Source organism: Ursus maritimus, unplaced genomic scaffold, assembly GCF_017311325.1.
Source record: "Ursus maritimus isolate PB19 unplaced genomic scaffold, ASM1731132v1 scaffold_11, whole genome shotgun sequence".
NCBI lineage: Eukaryota > Metazoa > Chordata > Mammalia > Carnivora > Ursidae > Ursus > Ursus maritimus.
Window position 1 is genome coordinate 52876990 of NW_024423453.1, and position 27867 is coordinate 52904856.

At 34.6% G+C, this 27867-nt stretch overlaps 1 protein-coding gene, 1 non-coding gene and 1 pseudogene across 2 annotated transcripts in view; all 3 read left to right on the top strand.

Moving 5' to 3' along the window:
- The window catches only part of TLL1 (tolloid like 1), a 136954-nt gene extending 119224 nt beyond the window's left edge, over positions 1-17730 (top strand). The window contains exons 19-21 of the mRNA XM_040625543.1: positions 5043-5256; positions 12237-12487; positions 13650-17730. Of these exons, the coding sequence (XP_040481477.1) occupies positions 5043-5256; positions 12237-12487; positions 13650-13784 (600 nt within the window). The 3' untranslated portion in view covers positions 13785-17730. The remainder of the gene's footprint in view (positions 1-5042; positions 5257-12236; positions 12488-13649) is intronic.
- On the top strand, positions 4117-4267 carry LOC121101941. The gene has a single exon (XR_005833976.1). It is a non-coding gene; the product is annotated as a small nucleolar RNA SNORA62/SNORA6 family (small nucleolar RNA).
- Positions 17731-23929: 6199 nt separating the features above from the next.
- Positions 23930-25745, top strand: LOC103658156 (annotated as a pseudogene).
- The last annotated feature ends 2122 nt before the right edge of the window (positions 25746-27867 follow it).

Genomic DNA, 27867 nt, shown 5'->3' on the forward strand with positions numbered 1-27867 from the left:
GTTAAGAGGGTCAGGGTAAAAGAATTTGAAATCATGGAGTCATAAGTGTCTGTAATCATGTCCCTAAAATCACAGAGGGTGAAAACATTTAGCTCTTACTTTTCATAGTAGACAGAATAATGTTCCTCATCTCCGCAAAGATGTCCATGTCCTGATCCCTAGAACCTAAGCACATATTACCTTATGTGGCATAAGAAACTGTGGTTAAAGTAAAGATCTTGAAATGGAGAGATTATCCTGGATTATCTGGGTGAGCTTGATGTGGTCACAGGAAGGAAGCAGGAGGTCAGAGAGGAGAGAAGATGCTAGACTGTTGGTTTTGAAGATGGAGCAAAGGGACAAGAGCCAAGGAATGAGGGCAGCCTCGAGAAGATGGACAAAATGCAGGAAAACAGATCCTTACCTCCCTCTGGAAGGTCCATCCTTGCTTGCCCAGTTTAGACTTGTAACCACCATAGCTCTAGGAGAATAAATGTGCGTCATTTAAGTCCCTAAATTTCTGGTAATTTGCTACAGCAGCAATAGGAAACGAATACATGTGCTTTGTGTATGTGTGTGTGTGTGTGTGTGTGTGTGTGTGTGTGTGTTACGAGATCTGACTGTGTGTTAATAGCTTCAAAGTAGAAAGAAACCCTGGTTGAAAGATACTTGGGGTGGAGGGGGAGAAAGTCTTATTAGAAAAGAGATAAAGTTCTGAATGAATAAGGACAAGGATCTGTTTTACTCCTGACTTCATCCTGTCTCGGTTCTGAGAGACACACTGATTATTAAATTTGGGGTACTTTTAAAATATTTTAAAATATTAAAACATTAAAACCAAAACACAACAAAAACAAACCAAGAAAACAGAAACAAAGTTCCAGGCATAGAGGCATCCAGCAATAGGCCAATATGCTTATGTCATGTTTATTTGATTTATCATATCCTGGAGTTTTGCTAAGTTACGTAGTTGCGATTTATAGCTTCATATATGGGATATTTAGAAAACAAAACCACCTACAAATGTTACATAATTCTCCATCCACAAACAGTGTACTTGCTTGCAGCTTTTGAGGGCTCATGGAACAGAAAAGATCTTTTGAATCAGAAGGCTGAGGTTTGTATTCCCCTCTGCCATGCTTCCCAGTGGCCTCCAATCCTTCCAATATCTTGTGGGAAACCAAATGACAGTTCTCACTGAAGGCAGGAAAAGGCGAAGGATGGCTGGGACCAGGGAGCTCTAAATCTTATCTCCCAGCCGCTCAAATCGCATCAGTCCCTTTCAATCTCTTACTTTTAATGGTCACTCCGACTAAATTTTATTTCTGCATTAAATGCTATCATTTTATTTTCTTGTCCTTTGTGAATATATGTGGTGACTCTGAATGGCCTTGTCCTTTAGCCAGCGCCTGTATTTTCAATAAAAGCACCTCTACAGATGTTCGTGTGAGGCTGCATATGGCAGCCTGGCTGGTGGCCAGCTAGGTAGATTAGGCTTGCTTGGGTGTTCCAGAAACACATAGTTATTCTTTCCATAGCCTAAAACGAGAATTCAATTTTATTACTTTTGAATGGGACTTCTTAATCTCTTAGTTTGCCTTGTGGGAAATGCATTAGTGTTTCAGTCTAAAGCTCACGGTTATTTGCTCTTTTTTGGTTTTTTGTAAAGCCTAGATTAGTAGCCTTGAAATCATAGAAATATAATCATGGAATGAGTAAGGTTTAAATGTTTGAGTACTAAAATGCCTGTAAAGTTTTAGTGCAAACACTTAAGAAAAATAATTTAAAGTCCCCCAAAAGAGGGCAGTGTTTCAGCAGAAATCAGACTTTCATATGGCTCCATACATCAGCTTTGCTAGCTGTCCTGTTACCATTGTGAAGTTGAAGGATGTTTTGGGAAGCTAAGTGTCTTCGTGGGGTGAGGGGGGAGGCAGTTCTGTAGCACCGGTTCCTGGTGGCTAGAAATCTCCATATTCTGCATTATTCAGATATAGACTTTCAGGGCTCAGCACGTGTCATAAAATAAAGGAATACACTGTACATCTCACTGTATCTTTGGGAATTCTACAAAAATATTTCTGGAGATTTTCCCAATTTCCCGTGGGCCCCTATAATACCTTTCTGTAGCCTAGAAATATTTTTTATTGAGGCGACGTCGCTCTATATGGAGGTCTTTGGATGTGGCTATCTCTATGATATTAGGGGCCAGATTTATGAGTTAGTCACGCTTTTGCTTGTGTGTGGTGGAGCATTTGGGCTAGACTGACTTCTGGAAAAGGACCATCCAATCTTTGCAGATGACCTAACAAGCTGCTACCAATTCCAAGAGGAAAATTCACTAATACCTTAATGAATGAGAATTGTTTTGCATCAGTTGAGACTATGTCAGCTGCAGAACCTTTGCCTAATTTGACTCTTACTGAGTCAGTCTGATTCCATTAGTAATTTGATAAGAAGCGGGAGCCAGTTGGCTCCAGACCAGGTGTCAATATGCCCCCAGCCCGCAAGCGCACTGCCACTTTTGTTCTGTAAAACAGATGTTGCGATTCACTCCAGACATCCTGCATTTCATCAGGGAGTGAAGTAGTCACTTAGTTATCTCATTCACTTGGTTTTCAATGGACTGAACATGCGCGGTCGGTAAATTCTGATCGCATTTTAACTGTTACTTAAAGGATGTGCTTTAGAATGCCGTCACCCCATCATTCTTACAGTTTTCTTTTCTACACAGTAGGTTTCTCTGCTCTTTACATTTGTAGAGGAATGACTCTAAATTACATTCAAAAGAGACAATTGTTTGACATGCAAAGGTTTTTCAGAGGTTGTCATTTTCCTGAAACAGTGCTTTTACTTTTTCTTGAAATAACGTTGACCCTATAATTCAGAAACTTGGTTTCATAGTTAATAAAGAATTCTAAGTGCGATTAAGCCAATTGTCTCCTATTGGTTTCTTAACAGTTATAAACTGGTACTGAGACAGTGTCTATGTGGGTAATGATAATGGAAGCTGACTGAGGACCCACTCATGAGAGGTAGAAAACCTGAAGTGTTGGCCTGCCACGTTCACAGCGTTTCCACCCGTGGGCTTTGGCCGTAAACATGGAATAGGTAGATAGGTAAATGAATGACTCCAGCCAACCATCCATTCATTCTCTGCCACTGGATTGCAGAGATAATTGGCGACAAACTTCAGTGATGGCCTGCTTTGAACGCTGTGCTTCCTGGTAAACGCACTCTGCTGAAGTCTCCTCGTTCACTGTGTTTTTCTGCTCTGCCTTGTGTTCGTTTCCTTTAAGATTCTTTGTGCGGTATTAATCTTTTTTTTTTTTTTTTTTTTCACTATCCAGTGTCTTCGGTAGAGTGAAGTGAACATTTTTTACTCACAACGGTTATAACAAATAATGACTCCCTAATGCTTATTGGTCATGATCATTTTAATTTATACCTTTTTTAAGTAGGGTGCAGTGGAATACGGCAGTAGAGATCAGCCCTCTTTCTTTTCTTTCGTTTCTTCTTTTAAGTACCTTTCATTCCTTTCTCCTACTCCCTAATTAATATAAATTGCTTCTTTCATTTCTTCCCTTACTCCTCCAAAGCCAGTGATAGTAGACAGCCATGTGTTAAGGAATAGATAACTGGCCAGCACTCAAGGAGAACCATTCTTAGTCAATCTTTTTCTTTCAAAATTACAAAAATGTATGTCTTAATTAAACTTAGAATTGTGATAACTTCACAACATTGTATTAAAAAGCATGTATGCAAAAAGTTTATGTGCACATATTTTATGCTGCAGACTGCAGAAAAATTAACAAACTTTCAAGTATATATTCTATTTCTCCAGCTTTATTTTCCTTTATTTTTATATTTCCTTTATATTTCCTATATTTATATTTTATATTTCCTTTATTTTTTAACAAAGCTAAAAAAATGTTAGTGGGACTGATAGTTTATTTTTTGAAGGTATGATGATTGTTCTACGGAAGGGAAAAAGCCTTGATTGGCAATGGCAAATAACCTAGAATTCCTGGCATTATTAATAATTAGGACATTATTATTTTCAGTCTGTCTCAATTAAACTTTCCTTTGTGTTGTTTAATGTGTTACGCATTTAATGAATTTTTATTTTAAGAATTTGCTTCTGCACATCGTTAGAGCTGGGAGTTGAGGCCCCTGGCTGGCCAAGGAGCTCACAAGCATAGGTAATGTGCTACGTGAGGGCAGATTCTACTACCACCATGGGGGTCTCTGGCCCAGGGAGTGAAGTCTGATAGTAATTCTTGCTACAAGTATTAAAAAAAATAAAGGATTTGCTAAGAGCTATACATGAAAATTACTACACAGGAAAATTAGAGTAATTTTTAAAGGCATCCTAAACTTTGCAAGACTCTGAATAGTACAATTAAGTGTGCCATCTCTCTTAAAAGTAAATTAAAAATCATCTAGCCTAAAATCATATTAGTATTTTCTAATAATATGGGTTGTAGGATCTAAATAAAGAAGTATATAGTGAAAATGCCCTTTGATGTAGTTATTCCATTAAGATTTCCTGTGCTTAATTTTTGTGAAAATATAACAATTAATTTTTGAGCTTTTCTTGTTAGTTTAAGTGCCTCAAGGTAGGCTGATACTCAATAGTTTATGATCATCGAAACCAGAAGGAATCAAGTTTTATAAATGCAAGTGCTTAAACTTTTCAGATGCGTTCAGTTTAAACTTAGAATTATATTCAGGAGAAAATATCATTGTTATAATTTGTCTAAATTCTGGAGTTGATTGTGATAGTTTTGTGATAGTTTTGATTATGATTTAGTTGCAACAGTTGAATAGTAGAATTTCACATGGAGTTATTGTGCTGTTTTCCTCATTATGTTTTTCCAGGGATTTTATGTTCTACTGATTTCACACTCCTTTCAAGAAGGTTCTATATGAGTTAATTTATTTGTATGTCCTGAGCATGTTTTATAGATGTGCATTTCTGCTCCAAAGAAAAGAACCCATTTTGAGTGATATGTGTTTTCTCTGTTTTGTTTTGTCTTACTTTCTCTTTCTCTCTTTTTTTATAGGCCTTTAGTGAGTTCGAGATTGAGCAGCATCAAGAATGTGCTTATGATCACTTGGAAGTATTCGATGGAGAAACCGAAAAATCACCAATTCTTGGAAGACTGTGTGGCAACAAGATACCAGAGCCCCTTGTGGCCACTGGGAATAAAATGTTTGTTCGGTTTGTTTCTGATGCATCTGTTCAAAGGAAAGGCTTTCAGGCCACCCATTCTACAGGTCAGCAAATTAAGGTCATGTTTCTCTTTCCTAAGAGCTCGGTTTCTCTTCCGGTGAATGCAGTGCATCCTGTAACAGGAACATGAATGAATCTCTGAGCACAGCAGAAGAAATCTCACTGAAGCACTCTGTGAAATATTTGAGAGCTATGTTGCCTCCTACCTAAATATCTTTGTAGTTGTTGAACGTCTAGAAAGAAATGCAATAGTTTGATCTGAGTCAGGTTCAGTGCGGTATGATCAAGTAGAACTATTTCTAAATGTTTGTATAATGTATTCCTTATTAACTTGAGCAGTTCGGTTTATATGCTCTATTTAACAGTTAGAAATCTATGTGGTAGTATTCAAGAATTATGTTCTCTCTAACATCCTACCTGGTTGGCTAGCTTTTGCATTAATCTACTTTTGTAAACCAGATTTGGAATTTATCTCTCCATTTTACAGAGTCTCATTTGTTTTTCCTTTTATTTGGTGTGCAATACAATATTTTTCCTAATCCTAATCCCTAATTTGACTCTGTAATGAAAGTTTTCGAGAAATAAAATATAATTTAGAAAAGATATGGAAAATTTTAGGCAAAAATATAGAATAACTTTTTTAATAATTTAGAGCCATCTTAATACTATATTTCATAAATGTCTAGGAAATGTCCTTTTTTACATTCAGTTAAAAAAAATTACAGGCGGGTGTAGTTTCCCAAAGTCATTTATCTTATAGTGCCACCTAGTGGCACTCTTGATGAATAAACTATTGAGGCATTGCCTGGTAGTACTCTGTCTTGATGCAATGCACAGTATAGTATCATACAAATTTGTCTATAAAACAATTTAAGTGCAACAAGTTTTGTCATGGGTTTTGATTATTGTTTTTATTTTCATTTTGTTTGAGAAATCAGAATTTTAATTATTTCATTGTCCAATATTATTCTCCACTTTAGTATATTTTATGTTTTATATTTAAATTCCTTATGTTTTAAATATTATATTTATTTAGTATATTTTATTATAAGCATAGATTTATATTGAAGTCTATTTGTGAGAATGTGAATATTGTCAGAATATTTATCTGATTCATACTAGTAATGGTTGAACTCATCAATAATACAAATTAATTACTTCTCATGATTAATATAAATATTTTGGTTTGAGAAGAATCTTTCATGGACTACAAAAACTTCATACTAATGAAAGATTTTTCCATACATTTGACATTTACTCTTTAAATATTTTCCTTAACTTGTTATGCATTGAAAGGGTGGAGTAATTGCAATCCCATTACTTCATCAGTACTTTCATGATACCATAGAGTTTATGGCATATTATACATATATATGTATTAATATTCTGGCTATCACAAGTTCCAGAAATGCAGTATGCAAATATGCTGCCAAAATTCTTGAAATAGCTGACTATATATTTTTAAATTACCTACGTATGAATTTCTCTATCTTAGTTTAATAAAAACTTACTTTTATAGAATCTCTTTTTACCCTTTGTGAGTAGAAGGATTAAGATTTATATATATTATATTATATTTTATTATGCTCCAGTATGTGGGTAGGGTACACTTGAGTTTTTGGTCCTGTTATGCCATTACCTAGCTGGGAACTTTGGATGAGATAATTTCTTTGGCTTTCGGTTTCCTCATCTGTAAAATACTGTTTAAGGTTTGTTATAGCTGTAAACTTCCATGATTCCTTAATTTGTATGGCCTTTGCTCATGGATCCTATTTGCATTATTTATATTATCATTAAGAATCCATTGGTAGGATCCAATTAAGTTCTAATAGAGACCATATATTGATATCTGAAGGTGTATATAAAATGCAGTTGGCATTTTAGGCAAACACATGTACTTAACTAATACACTTTACATATATTGAGTCCTCAAAAGACTCTATGATGTATTATTATCCTCATTTTTCAGATAAAGAAATTGAAAATCTGGGGGATTAATTAATTTGCAGGGATTTCTAAAATTATGCCCAAACCTGGATTTTATCCTAACTCTGTCTCCAAAGCTCACGTACTTTCCACCATGGTATGTTTTCTTTTAATGTAAAAGTTTCAGATTAGGAAGCAAATCGATATAAAACAGGTCACTGTTACTGAAGCAATAGGTAGAGATCGAATGCTTCCTTATGTAACTTTTAAAAGACCCTCTGTTGGAAGTATGTAACTGACTAGGCTCATTTTATTTCCCTGTTCAGCTCACATTCATTCAAATATCCACATGAGCCTCCTGTCACATTTTTGTTGGCAAAATGTGCTTTGGATATTGTTTAATCCAGCCCTGTCATCGTACATGTGAGGATTCTGAACTAAAATTTAAATGACAACCAAAATAGATTTAAAAAAAAATAACAGTTGGTATTAGAATCCTGGCTTCTTAACTCCTACTCATTTGCTGTTGTCAACATTTTTAGTATTATCTGTTTGTGCTTTTTTCCTCCTCACCCATAAATTTTTGCTCTCACTTACCCAGCTATCTTTTCTGGGTCGATTTGTTTTTATACTGTTACTTTCTAGTAGCCGTACATGCTAAAACCCTCTTATGTACTGCCTACAATTTTCTCTTCTCCAAGCTTTAACAAGTTCATTGATTTCATAGTCTTTCATCAAATACTTATTTGGTTCCTGTTTTGGATAGACAATGAAGGTATTCATAATTTATGACAAAAAACTAGGAATTTATGGGAGTTTACAGGGAAATAGAAGGGATTCCTGCCTGTTGAAGCTTACAGCTTGTGGTTTTTCAGTCAGTTTCTCCAAACAAGACAGTCAAATCCAGTACCACATCAGTCCATTTTTGCTACCTGTATAGAACACTTTCATTATTTACTGACTTCTAGAATACATGTAACTATTATTGATGGGCCCTGACATACACATTTTAATTTGCTTGAGTAAATTTATATTTTTCTATACAATTTGAATTTTGTTCGTGAGAAAAACTTCTAATACCATGAATTTTGAAAACAGGTGATTAGAAATATTGCTGTAATATGGTTTTATGGCTGTTTTTTTTCACATATAACACTGTGAAAAAAAATCATGAGAAATGGACTTTATTGGAAAGAGTCCTTTTTTCCCTCTGATGGTAGGTCCAAATTCTAAGGCCAAATATATTTTAATCAGATAACGGATGGTATTACACCACCCTTAAATAAACATATTGAAGAAAACTATTCAGTAGAAAAAATATCCTGTGTATTGTCTCAGAGGATATGGCTATAATACAGAAAAAGAGGGAACTGTGGAGAGAGAATCGTTTTTTAAAACATGGCCTGTCTAAAGAAAAAGCAGAGAGGGAGGCAGACCATAAGAGAGACTCTCAACTATAGAGAACAAACTGAGGGTTGCTGGAAGAGAGGTGGGGGGGGGGCGTTAAATGGGTGTTGGGGATTAAGGAGAGGATGCTTTTGTAATGAGCACTGTAAGTGATGAATCACTAAATTCTACTCCTGAAGCTAATATTACACTATATATTAACTAACTAAAATTTTAATAAAAATTTGAAATGTTAAAAAAATAATAATAAAATAAAACATGGCTTGTCAGGTAGGACTTCTTTCCTGTAGCATACAGTGTCATACATTTAAATGTCAATGACATTTAAAAGTCAAATAATGCATTATTAAACTTCTTAGAAAGGAAATTATTTTGATCCAACTCAATTAAATTAGAATGCCCACTAAAAGCATGTATAGGTCAAATTACAGGACCTCTTTGGGAATTTAATACTTAATGGGGAAATAAACAATCACGTCTTTCCAAATTAAAATGAAAGCCATTCCCAGGCTTCTCCTCCCTTCTTGTCACCTTTCTTATCCAGCTTCATTTTCATTTTCCAGAATTCTACAGAAGATGTTCTGGCAGCTTACAAAGTATTTTCAAACAATAGATTTAAAAACAGTATTGCTGACATGCCTACACTACTCTTGTATTATTCCAACTTGGTAAATGAGTTGGAATATTTGCAGGAAATGTATTTAATTAAAAACCTCCTTTAAAGGGACCATATTAAATGATATATTGACCGTATTTTGAAGAATTGCCGCAAGGATTCTCAGAGACACTCATGAGCGATTGCCTTCATGCTGCGTGTAATTTTCTGCTCATGGAATTTCTCTCAGGGCATATTAAAATCACAGAGCTTGTGCATATAATATTTAGATCTTTGTTCTTAAAATTTTTATCCTATGGACTAAATTTTCTCTCTTTTTTTTTTTCATGGTTGGATCATTAATTCCAGATTTACTAGTTTGATCAATGATCCATAGGAATGCAGTTGTGCACTGAAACAGAGAAACGAAAACAGGCGAACTTTCTGAAACATTTTAAGTCGTCCTTAAATGTAATTTATTTATTTTGAATATTGCCATTTTCTGGATGTTTTCAATAAACTCAAATAACAACTCCTCACTGTCATTTTCAGATTCACAAATGTTTCATGAAATCTCCTTTTCTGTTTTGTTCAATGACCTCATTTCCTCCTTGATGTTTGTTCCCCGTGGGAGCTGGCAGAGAATTGTCTCCTCTGATCCTGGTTTTTTGTCTTGCTACTTTGTTTCTGTAAAGCAGACACACTGAAACTAGTGCCTTCTTTGTATCTCCCAGTGGGCTCCTGCAGCTCCTTCCTGGCTGTGGAATAAAAGTAATCCAAGGGCTGGGAACTTTTTTTTTTTTTTTTTTTTTAAACAAATCAGGCGATTATATCAAACTTTGAGAATAGGTAAAATTTTAAAAATTTTAAAAATTCTCTAAATGAGATTACACTGGTTTATACATTTATATATTAAATTCAGAAATATTTTTCACAAAATATTTTACTGGCCTTCAAAAATACAAGTCTTTCTTTATGATAGCAGATCAATAGTGTTTTAAATTATTTTTCATTTTTTCTGGCTTTTCATTTCATACCTGAACGGATCCCTAGCAGCACAGATGATGGCATTTAGATGTTCTTACTGGACGATAATGACAGTAATGGTGGTGGCTTACACTAATATGGCCTTTTCTATGTGCCAGATACCTTTAAGCATTTTATATATATTAACCCATTCACTCTTCATCTAGACCCTATGATGTAAGTACTATTATGATCCTCGTCTTAGAAATGAGGTGTGAGACAGGGTCCCACAGCTGATGAAGGGCAGAGCTCAGATTTGGAGCCAGGTAGTTTGGCTGTGGAGATCTGTCACAGAGGAAGGACGATAATTTTTGGAAGTAGAGAAGCACCATGGTAGGAAGGATAGAATGTTTGGCTTCCCTCTGTGGGATTCAAGAGATGATATTTAAGAGATGAGTTGAGCTTGCAGGTGATTCTAACATGTTTACATTTGCAAGAGTGGCCCCTATACCAATAGATTGTGCAAGGTACCCCACCTGCCACCTGGAACATGGAAGGACACTTACATTCTTCATGGAACATAGCCCAGTGGGAAAGTCATTCTCCTAATTGAAACCCTGGTTGGAAGTTCATCCATATATTAGTCACACACAAGAATCTCAATGTCTTTAAAGGTCTGTGACAGTGCTCATAGGTTTGGTTGAGCCTATGTGTATTTAGATACATCTTAATGGGGTTCCGTCCTGGGGATTCAGAAATATTTTGTTATTTAAAATCACCAGTATGTGGGTAAACCATATACAAATCTGAAACATGCAACTAAGTGTTTTTAGTTGTGTAATCCATCCTCACAGCGTGCCGCCGGGACTGTTTGGACGCAGATGACCGTGAGAATGTTACAGTGGTGTTTTGCTACCTAGTGTCCTGGCTTGTCCACATCTTTCCACCTTGGATTTTTGATTTTGTCCCCTCCCAACTTATCCCAGTTTTCCTGGTACTTTTCTACTTTCAGCCATGAAATCACTGCTTCCCAGGAACCTCTCAGGGCTTGACAAACAGGGACAAAACGAAACTCTACTTTCTTCTAACATTTTTTATAGCCCTTTTTTATCTTCTCCTCTGTCCCCCTGCCCTAAGTTTGCATGTGTATTGGTTGGAGGGGGTCTCTATTTAATCTCTAGGTGTTTATTGTTTGTTTGTTTTGTTTTGTTTTTAATCTCTAGTCATTAGGAAGTTTTGGGGCTCAGATTACAAAGTTTCTGAGAAAATTTTTTGAAAACTTTCATTTCTAAATTATACCTGCTGTACATTTTTATGCATACTCATCTAGTTATTTGGTATTTTTACCTCTAGTGACAAAAGTAATAACTGGTAAACCATATATTGATTAACATCTCTCTGAAAAAGAAGCTGTGAAAAGAGCATTTAAAAATTTTATTTATTACAAACAACGAATATACTTAATAGGTTCTGGAACTACAAATGTTACTACAATTAAGGATGCATGTATGTTTTTCCCAACCAGGTTAGATACATAGTTCTGCCTTAAGTAAAACCGTTCTGTATCATCTATGTAGACTTCTATATCGTGCATATACACACAGGAGTTAAATGTATTTTGTTGATTTTTAAGGTACTTCTTATTCCTTTGGATTCTGGGTTCTTAAATGAGTAAGATTAAACCTAAATTAAGGTACTGACCTTTCTTCTATAAAAATCAGTTATTTGAGACTAAAAACAGTATCGTGTGTAACAATAAAAATATTTATTGAGAGTTACTATGTGCGAGGCACTGTTTTAAGTGATTTTCATGCAGATTCTATTAAACCCTCAAAACCCACCGAGATTGGTACTGTTATCATCATCTGTGTTTCGCGCTATGGCTCAGAGAAGCACATCACTCACCTGAAGTAACTGAGCTCGTCGGTGTTGGAGGTGACAGTCCCGCCCAGCATGCTGGTCGCGGGCCTGTGGTGGTACCCGGTGCGCCATCACACTCTACGATCACGGGAAACACAGCTGATGATGAAAATTAACTCAGACGCTGGGGAACGCCTACACACTACATCGAAATTGAAATTCGACTTGTTAAAACTCTCTGAATTTATTTCGTTTCTCTTTCCTGAGCAGAGTGTGGTGGCCGACTGAAAGCGGACCCGAAACCCAGGGATCTGTACTCGCATGCGCAGTTTGGGGATAACAACTACCCGGGACAAGTCGACTGTGAATGGCTGTTAGTGTCAGAACGGGGCTTTCGGCTGGAGTTATCCTTCCAGATTTTCGAAGTGGAGGAAGAAGCAGACTGTGGCTATGACTATGTTGAGCTCTTTGACGGTCTCGATTCAACAGCGGTGGGGCTTGGTCGATTCTGTGGATCAGGGGTAAATACAGTACCGACAGGATCCCATAGCCGTGATAGAAAATGCCCATTGTTGATTCATGATTGTTATATGTATCATATGCAGATCGGCAATGTGTTTACAAAAAAAGGTTACATCGTATTATTGCCTCTTCTCCCTTACCTCTTCTCCATCTCTAGTGAATTTTCTCAATAATACCGCACACGAGAGATGAATTTAGCAGGTATAATTGCTTGTTCCTGTCCACAGTCTTTTTTATTCATGTTCTGATTGTGCAATAAATGTTTAAACATTTAAGAATTTAAAGGCAATGCATTTAAACACACACCTTTGACGATTTGGTAAGCTTCCTAAATTAAAGCATAAAGGAAAAGGAATATGCACACAATTCGAATTGACATTCCCCTCTCAGCCGAGATGCTTGCTGAGTGCCAGGGGCCACCACGGGTGTGTGGGCTTAAGCAGTGCTGCCATAATGCTGTTCCACGGCAGTGTGTCACTTGTGCATGGGACAGAGTGCCAGATACAGGTCAGAGAGTGTCACCATGAGAAATAAGAAAAAGGAAAGCTTAAGATTTCCTTCATGCTTTTCCCCCAGGACTCCCTGCATAAATATGTATTTTGTTCCGAAGACATTAGTCCCATTCTTTGTCTACCAGTGTCTCTTGCTTGCATAATACTGAACTTGAATAATATTGAATTCCTGTCCAAATATCAGCTGAAATGAAACAAAAAACTTCTTGGTATTTAGATGATTAAAACAAGAAGGAATGGATGGTTTGGATTCCGGAAGTGGCTCTGCCTCAGAGCACCTTCTGAAACAAATTTAGTGTCTCTTTATCTTCTTTGAACCTTACTTTATTTACTTGTAAATCAAAGGAACTTGGCTTAAAATTGGGGGGAAAAAGCCCACCAAGTTCCAGAACTTGGAAACAGACTTATGTTCTAAGCCCAGCTACATCAATGCCTATGATCTTGAGCTTGTCATTTGCTTCTCTGAAACTCAAGTTTGCTCATCTGTAAAATGAAGAAGTCACTCATACCCACTTTTCAAGGTTGTTGGGAGGATTAAATCATATACCAAAAAAAAAAAAAAAAAAAATCCCAAACATGAATTACACTGAAGAAAAAAAAGTGACTCATTCTGTTGTTTATTTGCCTGTTTGTTTGTTTTTATCTTCAGCCACCAGAAGAGATCTATTCAATTGGGGATGCGGTTTTAATTCATTTTCACACTGATGACACAATCAACAAGAAAGGATTTCATATAAGATACAAAAGCATTAGATATCCAGATACCATGCATACCAAAAAATGACACCAAAACCTCCATCAAAGCATAAAGGAATGTGCATAATGGAGAGAAGACGTATTTTTTTTAAATGAAGATATTAGCACAAATGTTTTATATAATGAGTTTGACCAGAAGAAAACTATAAGACTAGGATTCTGTCTGTACTAAAAGGAAAGTTTTCAAGCCAACTCTGATCAGCATTGCCAAGATACTGGAGCTCCATGCTTGATGGTATAGATACACATAAAGCTGATGTACTTCAAGGAAGACTCCATCCAGAAGCTTTTGTTCACAGCTTGACATAGATGCCTTGCAATTCAGACAGTTCAATTCAGGGTCTGTGACCTTGCAGAGTGTTTCTTTTTGACAAGGTTTCAAGATTTGGGAGAAATAAAATGATCTTGCAGGTCATAAACTGAAAAACCCTCTTCTTGTAGCTTAGGATAATTGCTTTGGCTTTGTATCTTGGATACAGATGTGGCGAAATGGGAGTCTTTTGAGGGCGATTTGTACTTTAAATGTGGGCGTGTCTGGACGTTTGGAACCTGGAATATTTCAGCTTCATTATTTTCACTTGCAGGCCAGATTCACCTCTTTGAAACACAAACGATCTTGAGACCACTTCATTTTACTGATGTTTTGACAAGATGGAAATGCCAATAGTGTCTATTACTGCGGTTAAACCCTAGGCATCATGTATTTAAGTGCTGGAAAATGCCCGGTTGATCAGTAAAGTCAAGTTCTTTCAGTGAAAGTGCTGCCTTTTCACACCAAATTTAAAAAGCGTTGTGATGTCTTGGGAACTTCACGAGAGAACTCCCAACAGGTGTGAAGAGAATTCTTCGAAGTGACTGCCTGGATGGTCCGTTCTCAAGTCACCAGTGCTGCTATTGTCTTTTCTGTTGTTGTTGACCTGTTGTAGTTGTTATTGCTGATGTTGTCATGGTTAATGTTGTATTTAAAAAAAAAAAAATGAAGTGGAAGTAGGCTGTGTAGTCATTGAAAAATCTCTCTCTCTCTTTTTTTTCTCTTCTTGGGATTCAGTTAAAAAAATGCAATGTTGGAAAAAAGGATTTGTTTCTGAAAGACTTTCTATGGTGCTATTCCGTAAACATTTTTTTTAAACAAAATTTTTGACCTTTGAGCCAACCACCTGTAGACTACGAATGTCTCCCTGTCTGTCTGGTGGCATTTGAAGACTAAAGACTTGTTAAATGTATCAAGAGTATATCATTGCAAGGGCAGCACTTGTCCTGTGGAACAATTACTTATAATGCCTTAGAATTCTTGCACATGATCAAACAGTTCCTCCTAGAGACACGCTTTTTTGAAAGGTTGAACACAAGAACGTATGTTAATTAGCAGCTCTGTGAGGAAACTCCATTTCCGTGACTGAAAACATTGGGTATAAATATGGTGACCTGCTTTTGTTGTAGAAAATGAATTTTCTGCTTTAAAGCCATGCGTGTTTTTAATATTGTGTATGTATATGTGAGGTTGTCTGAGTGAATGAAGCTACAAGAAGGTGACAAGTAGCGGGTGACGGAGAAGTTAAAATTTATGTGCCAAGTTCTACTAGACTCCTGTCTGAAGTAGCACCTTTCTTAGGAGGTTTCATGGACAAGTAATAGGAACTTCTAATTATTATCGACGCCATTAAAAAGACTTTTTCTTTTACAGAAACTCTATTTTGATATGTTTTGATGTTGATGTAGATTGCTGTATGACGTAGATTTGTTTCTGTTACCTGTCCATGAACATTTGACATTTCATAAAATTGGGTATTTTTCTTCATTTTTACAAAATTAAACTAGACACACAGGTGTAGCTTATTCATTTTTGTCATCGTTGCCCTGAAAAATATTTTCTTGCATATGAATTATAATATGTAAATACATTTTTAAAACCAATCTTTTGATCTTATTGAATGTTACTTTGGGAATGTGTAACTATTGCCTGCAATATAATGAGCTTTTTAGTGGAGCTGATTTATTCCAGTAACTTCTTTATTTTTTCACTAATCTTCAATTAGCCAAAATATATCAGCAATGCGAAAGAGAGGGAAAAATACCATTCACACCTAGTGTATTACACTATGCCTAAGCCAGTACTAGGCACAGGGCACTAGCTCTTTTTAAAACTTTATGCTACCGTTTGAGAAATGTGGTGATGTTCTCATGTTGTAGTTCAGGAATGGGGGCTCATAGAAAGTATGTAATGGTCCCAGGGTCACAGTGTAAAGTTAGATGTTGAAACCCGCTTGTCTGATATAAAAATCTGTGCTTGTTCTGCAAAATGTAGTAGAATCAGTCTTGACATATATAAATAGTAGACATGTTTTTATGATGAAACCTTTCCACATAAAGTAAATTTTAGGGGTGAAATTACAGTCAAACCTTCAGGATAAATCTATTGTTCTTTTCAGGAACAGCATGACAATTCGAATATCAACTGTAGATATCTTTAAGAACCACAGTTAGTGCTAGAAATTAAAAAAACAACAACAACACCTACTCTGTAGTTCAGAGTTAGTAACTATGGATGGACCTTTTGTTAAATAAATGCATTAAATTATTTTATCTGGTGTGGTAGGGGAAATGTAGTGTTCAACTTTAAGAATTATTCTGGATATTACAATTGACATCTTATTAGGTCACAATGAGCTGCATTCAACACAACCGAGAAATGAAAGTGAAAAGATACTTAGAAGGCATATATAGAGATGTTGCAACTTCAGGTCTTCAATGTGAACATTAATTTTTATTGTATCTGATGTCAGATATCAATTCACTGCATATTATTTTTATATTAATTCAATTTTGGCTTAAATGTGTTGTTAAATGCCAGTACAAACAGCTTTGTTGTTATTTTGTTAATAATTGTTAGTTACTGTTTTAAGCATTTTATTAAATTAATTTTGTAAATTATTTTCAACCCCTACATCGTATATTGGTTGTGCTCTCTTTGCCAAAGTTCTAACTCCTATACAATCCTGACTATACACAGAAAAGAAAAACTGCTCCTACTTAATATGATTTTATTAAATTATTTTTCAAGTCAATTTTGAATATTAATCTACTTTATTAATGAGATCACAATTTAGAATAATTTCACAAAACAACATTTAAAAAAATGTATGAGAAACAGCAATAGTATTTCCAAGTCTCCAAATATCCCCTTCCTATATTGGCTGGGTTTTTGCTATTTAAGACTAATTTTAATATATCACAGTATCAGATTCAAATTCTGTCCAATTTTGTTTTTGAATTTCTTAGTCTCTTTTATTTGGTTTCTATTGCTACTATATTTTTGACGGTAAGCCTCAAATATTAAATTTTGCTCTCGTGTATGGAAAAATCTCTAAAAGCAATCTCTAATGACTAATTATGATTCTTCATAAGGGTAAATATTACTTTTTAAAAGTGAACTATAGCTATGTGTGACAGTTAAAAATGACTTACTTGAAGCAGTTATCAAAATGTTTGGAAATTGTATTTAGAGACAATGGGAATAAAACTTGCTTTTTGGAAAACTTTTAATACCACTTGTGAAATCTGGCATGGGAGGAAGAAAACAGGAAAAAATAATTACCCTCTGAGGATTTATAACTTGAAGTAATGCCTTCTATTTTATAAGAAAAATTATGTAAAATGAGCATATCAAAAAGAAAACAAAAGCGTTGCTCTGTGAATGAGTTAAAGCTTTTTTATGCTTCAATGCATAGTAAGTGGTTGCCAATGAAGAGTTAGCTGTTAATCTTTAGTGTTATTGTTATAAAATTAAGACACATTGTCATTAGCTTAAGAAATAATTGATGTAATGGATGGATCTAATACATTGTGAGATATTATAATTAGTCTCCAAACTTTCTGTTGACATCAACTTGTTTCATTGTTCAGCCGCAACCCGCCCCCCTTTAACCCCCACCACGAGTATATTCACCCTGCATCCAGGCTTGCCACATGACTCCGGTCAGCTTCCCCTTTAGAGACCATGCAGAATGATTCCAAAAAGATTATAGGGCCCTGAGTATATCTCACTATATACAACTTCCCTCTCCTCCAATATTTTAAGTAAAAAATTAAAAAATCAACTTCTAACTTTAGAAAACTTGAAGTGGGAACATATCTGGGTTAAAGCAATTGAAGACAGAAAACTTAAGAAGCCAACATGCAGCTTAAGACATGTGGACAAAAGATCCTGGTATCTGGTCTTGCCTTAGCTGCTAGGGTGGAGGCATTGAGTAAATAACGAAATTACTGGTATTATTATGTGTTATTTCTATGTGAATACAAGCCACTGGCTTCACCAGTCCCTCTGCTCTTACTGTGCTCTGTCTACCTATGTTGTTTGTGTCACTGAGAAACCAGTTACCTGGCATCTCATTTTTGCCCAACTATCAAGCTTTTTGGAATATCTGCATCTGAAATAAAAATAGCAACTAAGGTTATTCAAAGCGACCTATAATAGTAAAAACATGTGCTCAATGTTCAGTGTATTTTACAAATTACATTTAAAAAATCAGATCCACTGGTGCTTCTATTAAATATTATAGGGTGATTATATTAGTCATAGTATTTAACTATACAACAAATCTAAGAACTGACAAATCTCATATCTGTCAAAAGCTCTATTCCTAATAGAGAGTAGTTTGGTTTAAAGAGAATAGAGAATAGAATAGTTTAAAAGAGTAACTATTAGAAATTTAGCTAAAAATGATAATTTTCCATCAAAATGTGGAAGTGCATTTATCTTCCCTCATGATATTTTTATGTCAGAATCAATGACTCCCAGAAATGACAGCTAAATGCTAAAATAATGGTGATAAGGTTGAGGTCAGGGGGAGGGGTTTATTTCAAGGAATGCCATTAAATTATTTAAACAGGAAGATTGCCAGAAAAGACAAATAAAATCAAAGAATTACAGATAATAAAGCTTAGATATGTAAAGCTACCCTAAAAGAATAATTAGTGAACATAATTTAGGAGGCTATAATTAAAAATCAAGGTAAATTACAAGAAAATTTTCCACAAGTATCTAATAAATTTGTTAAAGTCCTTTATATACCACTGAATGTCTATTATTTGTGTTTGAATTACCCGGAAGTAAAGGGTCCTTCATAATAAGTTTTGTCATTTTCAACCCAAAAGAAATATTACAACCGTGTGGTTTACTCACTTATTTTTTTTTTAAGATTTTATTTATTTATTCGACAGAGATAGAGACAGCCAGCGAGAGAGGGAACACAAGCAGGGGGAGTGGGAGAGGAAGAAGCAGGTTCCCAGCGGAGGAGCCTGACGTGGGGCTCGATCCCATAACGCGTGATCACGCCCCGAGCCAAAGGCAGACGCTTAACAACTGCACTACCCAGGTGCCCCTACTCACTCATTTATTTCATTTATTTCTTATATTCCATAAATATTCCATAAATATTTGCTTAATACCTTCGAATATGCTCAGCACTGTGCTAAGCACCAGAAATTTAATGAAAGTTTGAAAAAGAAAAAAAATCACAATTTTTGCTTTTGTGAAGGTTAAATTCTAGCTGAAGTGATAAACATTAATTAAAAACAATCACAAAGTGTCAAAATTGCAATATAAAACATGAATTTGTATTTTACAGCCATTTCTGGGAACATTATTCCAAATAGCCTGGTTTGCATTTTGAGACAAGCATTAACATTCATCCTTCTCCTTGGTTTTCTACTATCTTCTTGCATTTGTTCTTTTTAAAATTTCAATTGCCCTCTAAAATTAGCTCTTTTTTTTTTTTTTTTTTGCATCAATCACTTGTATTTTCAACTTGTAAATTATTCATTCTCAAGATGGATGATCGGGGTGGCTTAGCATATCAAAATTCTGATGTTTATTCATGTAATTAACGAATAGAACTAAACAATATAACTTACAAAAAGCACTACCAATGGCCAGCACCAATAGTGCTTGATAAATTCTAATTCTTATTATGATACATATTAAGATTCTTGAAACCCCAAATCTCCAATCAATGCTGGCCTAACTGGTGGAAAAGGGATGTTTTGCAATTGCAGTATGACTTGTGGGACAGTGAAATGCCTCACTGCTTCACTATTTGCTACCCTCTTCAAGTCAACATCCATGTTTTAAATGTTGGTAAAGTCCCTGGGATACTCAGACCTCATACTCATATATAAAGCACTCTAGGGGCATATACTTGCAATGTCATGGCCCTGCAGATAATGCTTCATCCAATGTGATGCGATGCCACAATAAAAAAAAAAAAAGTTATAAAATGTTTAGGTAATAGTAATCCAAAATAACAGGTAGCATAATTAGACTTTAGAACATTGGGTACTAGAATTACCATATGTAGAGTAAAATGACTTAAAAAAAAGAGAGAAAATATGTGGAAAAAGTATAGATACTATGAAAATGTTGAGATTTTTAAAAAGCATAAGTTGAATTTGTAGAAACAAAAAAATACAGTAATCGAAATTTAAAATTTAGATTAGGTACAGCAAAAATATATTTAGGTACAGAGAAAATATATTTAGAGTTATGGAATAGAATGTGAATATTCAATATATGTTATTAAGAGTTTAAAATGTGAATATGGAGAATGGAGGAAAATAAAATATTCAATAGATAATATCTGAAATGCCTCAGAACTTTTGGAAGATGTCTATCCTCACATTCAGTAAGTCCCCAAACAAAATAAATGAAAGGAAAACTACACCCAGACACAGAGTACTGATATTGAATAACAGAAAGTTAAAGAAAAACATCTTAAAAGCAACCAAAGAAAAGATTACCTAAAAGGAATTACTTTCAGAAATGCAGTGTATACATTTTGAAAAAAAGTCTCCAAGATATTAATAGAAAATAATTGTTGATCTAAATTTTTGTCCTCTCTTGGACTAGTAGTTACAGACGGGAATTAAATCAATTTCGGATTAGAGAAAACAGAGTTTACAGCTAACAGATACTCATTGTTAAAGGGATTTTCTTCTAGAAGAAAAATGAGAACAGGAGTGAGTGATACACAAGAAGGAATAGTGATAAAAGTAGTTGGTAATTATGTACTGATTTAAAAGATAATACTATAAAAATAGTTGCAATGGCTAATTTGAAGAGGAAGTAGAATTAATTATGAGAAAATATTATGTACAATTAAAGAGGAATCATTGGATTGAGAGGTTCTAAATTCTGTATAGTGTTTGAGAAGGGATTAACTTTATACTTTGTTAAATACCTTGTAAAGTTATAAGGGTAACCGAAAGAATAGAAGCAGGATGAATAACTTCTAACTGATAGAGAGGGAAAAATAATTTTAAAATAATAATTATTAGGGATAGCATAAAAAAGGGGGGAATCAGTGAAAAAAGTAGAGAAAATGGAAAGTATAATATGAGATAGCCAAATAATATGTAAAATTAAAAATTTAAAACCTATATCTGACTTGTATTTTTCTAACTGTTTTCCTTCAGTAATGCCATCTAGTGCTTTGTTCTGACAAATCTAAACATGAAGCTAGCAAAGGACAAATACACAAAGGTACCAGCTCCATTTGCCACGACGGGCAATGAAAAAGCATATTTTGAATTGCGAGACAATAAATAGACAACTGGTAGTATATAAAATGACATGATATTGAGAATATAAGTGTATATGATATATAATATATTTTGTGATCTTTAAGATTTTTAAATTAAATTCACAACCATAAGAATTAAATATTTAACGAAATCTTAAAAAGGAAAGTTTCTATATGCCATAAATTATACAAAAATAAAATTCCCAACATAAAGTGACAATTTCCTCATTTTCCTGTTTTTCCTTTTCCCCTCTAGCTCCTCCTGAAGGAGATCAACATAAAAAATCTATTATTTAAAAAACATGTTTTCAAAGAATTCTTAAATAAGATTTCATAATTAATGGATATCTATATTGATTTTTAATTCAGATTCAGTATTTTTAGGGTACACAATAGGTTGTGAGATAATTAGTATTCCAATTTTACAGATGGGGAACTTGGATATAAAATGAATTAAATAACTTTTCCAAGATCACATTGTGTCTGTGATAGAGAAAATATATCTGAAAAGGAGTTGATATACACATTACATTTTAAATTTTAAAAAGTAATCATAATTCAGATTTTTGTTTTAATATTTGTCATTTTGAATACTAATATATTCAAAACTAAGTCTCCCTTAAAAAAAGAAAAGCCACTAACTTTCCATTAAGTAAATAATTTATTCCACTTGATTAAATTGTACTGACTTCTATTTAGAGTTATGATGGAATAGCTTGCTGCAAACTAATATATTCTATCAAGAACACACAGAAAAGTTGGGTGACTTCTTCAGCTTAATAAACAAAAATTAACTGACGATTAAAATTGTAAGATATTTAAAGTGTACAAAATGATGTTTTGATATATATATATATACATTATGAAAGAGATTCCCCTCATTGAATTAATTTTCACACCCATCACCTCATATATTTACTTTTTTGTGTGTGAGAGAACATTTAAGTTCTACTCCTTAGTAAATTTAATTATACACTAGAGCGTTATAGAATATAGTCACCATGCTAGACATTAAATCCTCAGAACTTATTCATCTTAATACTTAAAGTTTGTACATTTTTATCAACCTCTCCCTATTTTTCTCTCCTGACACCACTTTTCTTCTCTATTTCTATAGGTTCAATTTTTTTTAGATGTCACATATAAGTGATACTATGCATTTGAAGTTAAATTCTTATTAGCTTAAAATGCTGTTATTAATATGTTTTACATAAACCTCATGGTAACCAAAAAGCAAAAGCTTATAACAGATATACAAAAGGTAAATCAAAAGAAATCAAAGTGTACTACTATAGAAAATTATCAAATAATGAAGAAAGTAAGAGAGGAAGAAAGGACAAAAGGGGTTACAAAGCAACTAGGGAACAATGAACAAAATGGCAATAGTAAGTAGATTCTTATAAATAATTACTTTAGGTATAAATGGATCATATTCCCCAATCAAAAGGTAGACAGTGGCTGAATGGATTTAAAAACAAGACCCAACTATATCTTGCTTACAAGAGACTTACTTCAGCTTTAAGGATACACAAAAACTGAAAGTGAAGGGAGGAAAAAGATATTCCATATACATAGAAACCAAAGGAAAGCAGGTGTACCTAGACTTATACCAGACAAAATAGACTTTAAGCCAAAGACTGTCAGAAGAGACAAAGAAGGTCATTATATAATGATAAGAGGGTCAATTCATCAAGAGGATATAATAATTATAAATATTTATGTACTAATATATGAGGATCTAAATATGTAAAAACAAATACAGATCAAAAGGGATAAATAGACAGCAATACAATAACAGCAGGGAATGTGATATGCCACTTTCAACAATGGACAGATCATTCAGCTATAAAATCAGTAAGGAAACACTGGACTTAACTCCATGTTAGACCAGAAGGACATAACAGATGTGTATAGAACATTTCATCCAGCAGCAGTAGATTATACATTCTTCGCAAGCACACACGGACCATATTTCAGGATAGATCACGTTAGGCCACAAAACAACTCTTAATAAATCTAAGAGGATTGAAATCATATGAAGCATCTTTTCCAATCACAATGGTACTAAACTAGAAATCAATTATGAGAGGAAACTGGAAAATTAATTGTGGAGATTAAACAATATGCTCCTGAACAACCAACAGGAAAGAAGAAATCAAGAGAAATAAATATCTTGGGACAAATGAAAATGGAATCACAACAACACAGCTTATGGACTGCAGCAAAAGCAGTCCTAAGGGGGAAGTTTATAGTAATAAACACCTACATTAAGAAAAAAGGGGAATCTCAAATAAACTACCTAATTTTACACCTCGAGAAGCTAGAGAAAGAAAAAAAGTAAGCCCAGAATTATCACAGAAAGGAAATAACAAATATTCGAGAGGAAATAAATGAAAGAAACTAAAATGACAATAGAAAAGATCAGTGAAACTAAGAGCTGGTTTTTTTGTTGTTGTTTTTTTGTTTTTTGTGTTTTTTTTTGTTTTTACTTTTAAGATAAAATAGACAAAACTTTGCTAAACTTACCAAGAAAAAAAAGAGAGGACTCAAATAAGTAAAATTATAATGAAAAAGAAGATATTACAACTGATAACCACACAAATACAAGAATCATAAGAGATTTCTAGAAACAATTATATGCCAACAAATTGAGCAACCTAGAAGTGGATAAATTCCTTGAAACATATAATCTATTGAATCAAGAAGACTGGGCTTGAAGAAATTTCTCTTCTGAACAGACAATGACTAGTCGGGAGATTGGATTAATAATCAAAACCTACCACCGGCCTCTGGGGAAGCCTGCAGAATCCCAGCCACAGCCAAGGTTGGTCTTGCTGGGCCTAGCCTGGGCCCCAGGCCTGACATCTATCCTGAGGCTGGCTGCAGGTCTGGCAGGCTGTCCACAGCTGAGGGAGACAATGCCCGATACAGGAAGGCCCAGATGGAGGGGACACCCATCAAGCCTTCACCCCACATGTGCAGGGGCCTGGGGTTGAAAGCTACAGTGTCCTTGGAGACAATGCTGGGGATGACATATGGGCCATGGGGATTTCAAAGAAGCGGGGAAAAAACAAGGAGAAGAAACAGTGAGAAATGTGTCACCAACCTGAGTGAGTCAAATATGTCTCATGAGAATGCATCTCACTGGAATTTGGATTCAGAAGTAGCTGCTCCTGAAAATAAAAACCTCCTACCTAGAGGAGATGATGCAGAACCACCTGGAAATTCCATCTAACAACTGGAGTTAGAACTTATTTTTCAGAACATGCTTACAAAAGAGCACAGAATAGTAAACAACGGATATTTCAGTTATGGAGTTATCCTTTAATGAAGGGACTATCATGGAGAACAGAGATTTCAGAAAATCATCGGTGGAAACTGGTAATCAATAATCCCATAAGTCTCTTCACTCTGAGCCACTCACTAACAAATGCTTCAGTTGATAAGCAAGTTGGCTCTTACCCTGGACTGCAGATGCATCAGGTCTCTACTGGATATGTGCTGGTACAGACTTTTTTAAGGACAGAAATTAGCCTCATCTTAATTCATGTTCAACTACGGAAAACGACTAGTGTTGAAACTTTAAATGCTCTGAATTAGAATTTGACATGTGGATACAGCACTGTGGAAAAAAATTTAGGAGATCAAAGTGATTAGTCTGAAAATAAAAAAGGAAATGATACTTTACTCAGATATTTTTAAAAGATGGACCTGAACTTAAAACCAAAAACAATGTAAATGTTGAAGATTCTTTCCATATCCTGATTTTCCTTCCTCCTCATTTTGATACTCTGGACTTGCACAAATTAGCCTCAAGTCTGAAAATTGGAAAGCAAGGAATAACAGCAGGGAATTCTCTGGAACATTCAGAAAATTCTATTGAACATTTGATTATTCATTTATTGGAAACGGAAAGAATACAACATATGACTATACAAAAAGAGAGGCCAAGACAACAAACTACCTTTTGTACTTCAGTGGTCACCGAACAACCCAAAGCTATACTCAAAATAAGACGGCCAAAACTTTTTGACTCTTTGAGTCTTTAGACAACGTGTGTAGATAAAGGTCAAGAAAAAAGAAAAAAATATGTTTCTTGCAACCTTGAACAAAATGCTTCCAAATGGAATTGGAGCAATGTTGACAAATATAAATGAAATTCTAGACCATCGTCCCTAAAAAGTTCATCCATCACAAAATAATAGATTGCAACTTATGATGACTACAAGAATACCAAAAGCTCCATTTGAAATCCATGACAAGAGCTCTCAACCAAGCCTATTGTTATCCAACCAACTGGCTAAAATGGTCTTAACAAGATGTCTGCCCCTGGGTCTCCAGTATCAGTTTCTCCTATACTTCTGTCTTTTACTGATAAACAAAGGGAATAAATTAAGGCAAAACAAGACTAGACAAAACCAAAACAAAACAAACAAAAAACCACACACACACACACACACAAACACAAAACCAAAAACCAAAGCCCAAAGATAAAACCAAACACAAACACAAAACTTAACCAAAGGGACATAGTATTGAACAGACTATTCTAAATTCAGAAATTAAGGAAAAGCGTACATCCATTGACCAAAAATAATGCTTTCATACATCTCAGTGTAAGCAGATCTATTCCAAGAAGCCCAGCTAAAATATAGTTAATCATTCTAGGATACAGGTAGTAAACACATGCACACATAAAACAATTACTCGATGTGATATGAAGTGGAACTTGTGAAAATCATGGCTGAGATGTCCGTATATAAATCCACGGGCATCCATATTGACATACTTGACAATCTTTTGCCTTTTGTGTTTTAAAGAAATATTTCACTAAATACACTATTCTATTCAAAATATTGTTCTTTTGTTGTGATTGTTTTCCAGTATAATTCCATCATCAATTAATGGTATAACTGACTTTTTTTAAAAAAAACTCCCAACAAAGACAAGTTCAGAACCAGATGGCTTCCGTGGTGAATTCTACCAAACATTTAAAAAAGAACTAATTCCAATCCTTCTCAAACTCTTCCAAAAATAAAAAAAATGAGGGAACATTTACAAACTCATTTTACAAAAAAATGAGACAAACCAAAAAAAAAAAAAAGACTCTTAAATATAGAGGGCAAACTGATGGTTACTAGAGGGGAAGTGGGTAGGAGATGGGTGAAACAGGTGAAGGGGATTAAAGAGTGCACTTGTGATGATGAGCACTGAGTAATGTATAGAATTGTCGAATCACTAGATTGTACACCTGAAATTAGTATAACATTGTATGTTAACTATACTGGAAATAAAACAGCAAACAACAACAAAAAACCTCATTCTGCAAGCCCAGCATTACTCTGATACCAAAGCCAGACAATGATATTACAAGAAAAGAAAATTACAGGCCAATATCCCTGATTAATATAGATGCAAAAATTCTCGACAAAATATTAGAAATCCAAATTAAACAACACATTACAGGATCACACACAATGATCAAGCAGGATTTATTCCAGAATGCAAGGCTAGTCCAACAGGTGCAAATCAGTAAATGTGATTCACCATATTAACAAAATGAAGGATAAAAATCATATAACCATCTCAATAGATGCGGAAAAGATATTTGACAAAATTCAACATTTATTCATGATAAAAACTCTTCACAGACTGGGTACAAAGAAAGAAGTACCTCTACATATGTCAGGCCCACAGCTAACATTAAAATCAATGGTGAAACACTGGAAGTTTTCCTCTAAGATCAGGAACAAGACAAGGATACCCACTCTTGCCACTTACATTCAACATAGTATGGAATTCTTAGCCAGGACAATTAGGCAAGAAAAGAAATAAAAGGCATTTGCATCAGAAAGGAAGAAGTAAAATTGTTATTATTTGCAGATGACATGATATCACATACAGAAAATCCTAAAGACTGCACCAGAAAACCATTAGAACTAACAAACAATTTCAGTAAAATTGCAGGATACAAAAATCAATTTACAAAACCAGTTACATTTCAACAGTGGAAGATCAGAAAGAGAATTTAAGAAAACAATTCCGTTTATGATACATCGAAAAGAATAAAATTCATAGAAATAAATTTAACACCACAGGTGAAAGATCTGTACACTGAAAATTATAAGGAATTGATTAAAGAAATTAAAGAAGACAAGTGGAAAAATATTTTGTGCTCCTGGATTGGAAGAATTAATATTATTAAAATGCCCATACTACCCAAAGCAATCTACAGGTTCAATTCAGTCCGTATCAGTGAATATAAACAGAAAAATTCCAATGGATCTTCACAGAGATAGAATGATATTTTTGAAAAGAAAACGATTCGTTTTTGAAGTAATCTGAGGCCTGTTAGGGGAGCCAGGACTTGCGAGGCCAAATGCTCAGAGAGACAAAAACCAATGTTCTGCTTTTTCAATGTTTTGTTCCAGGTCTTACCTCATTCTTGATTCTGGGTAAGAGGCTATGAATCTGTGTAGAGGATGACTGTTGATCTTTGCTAAGATACTCTTGAGAGAAAATGTTAAATGAATA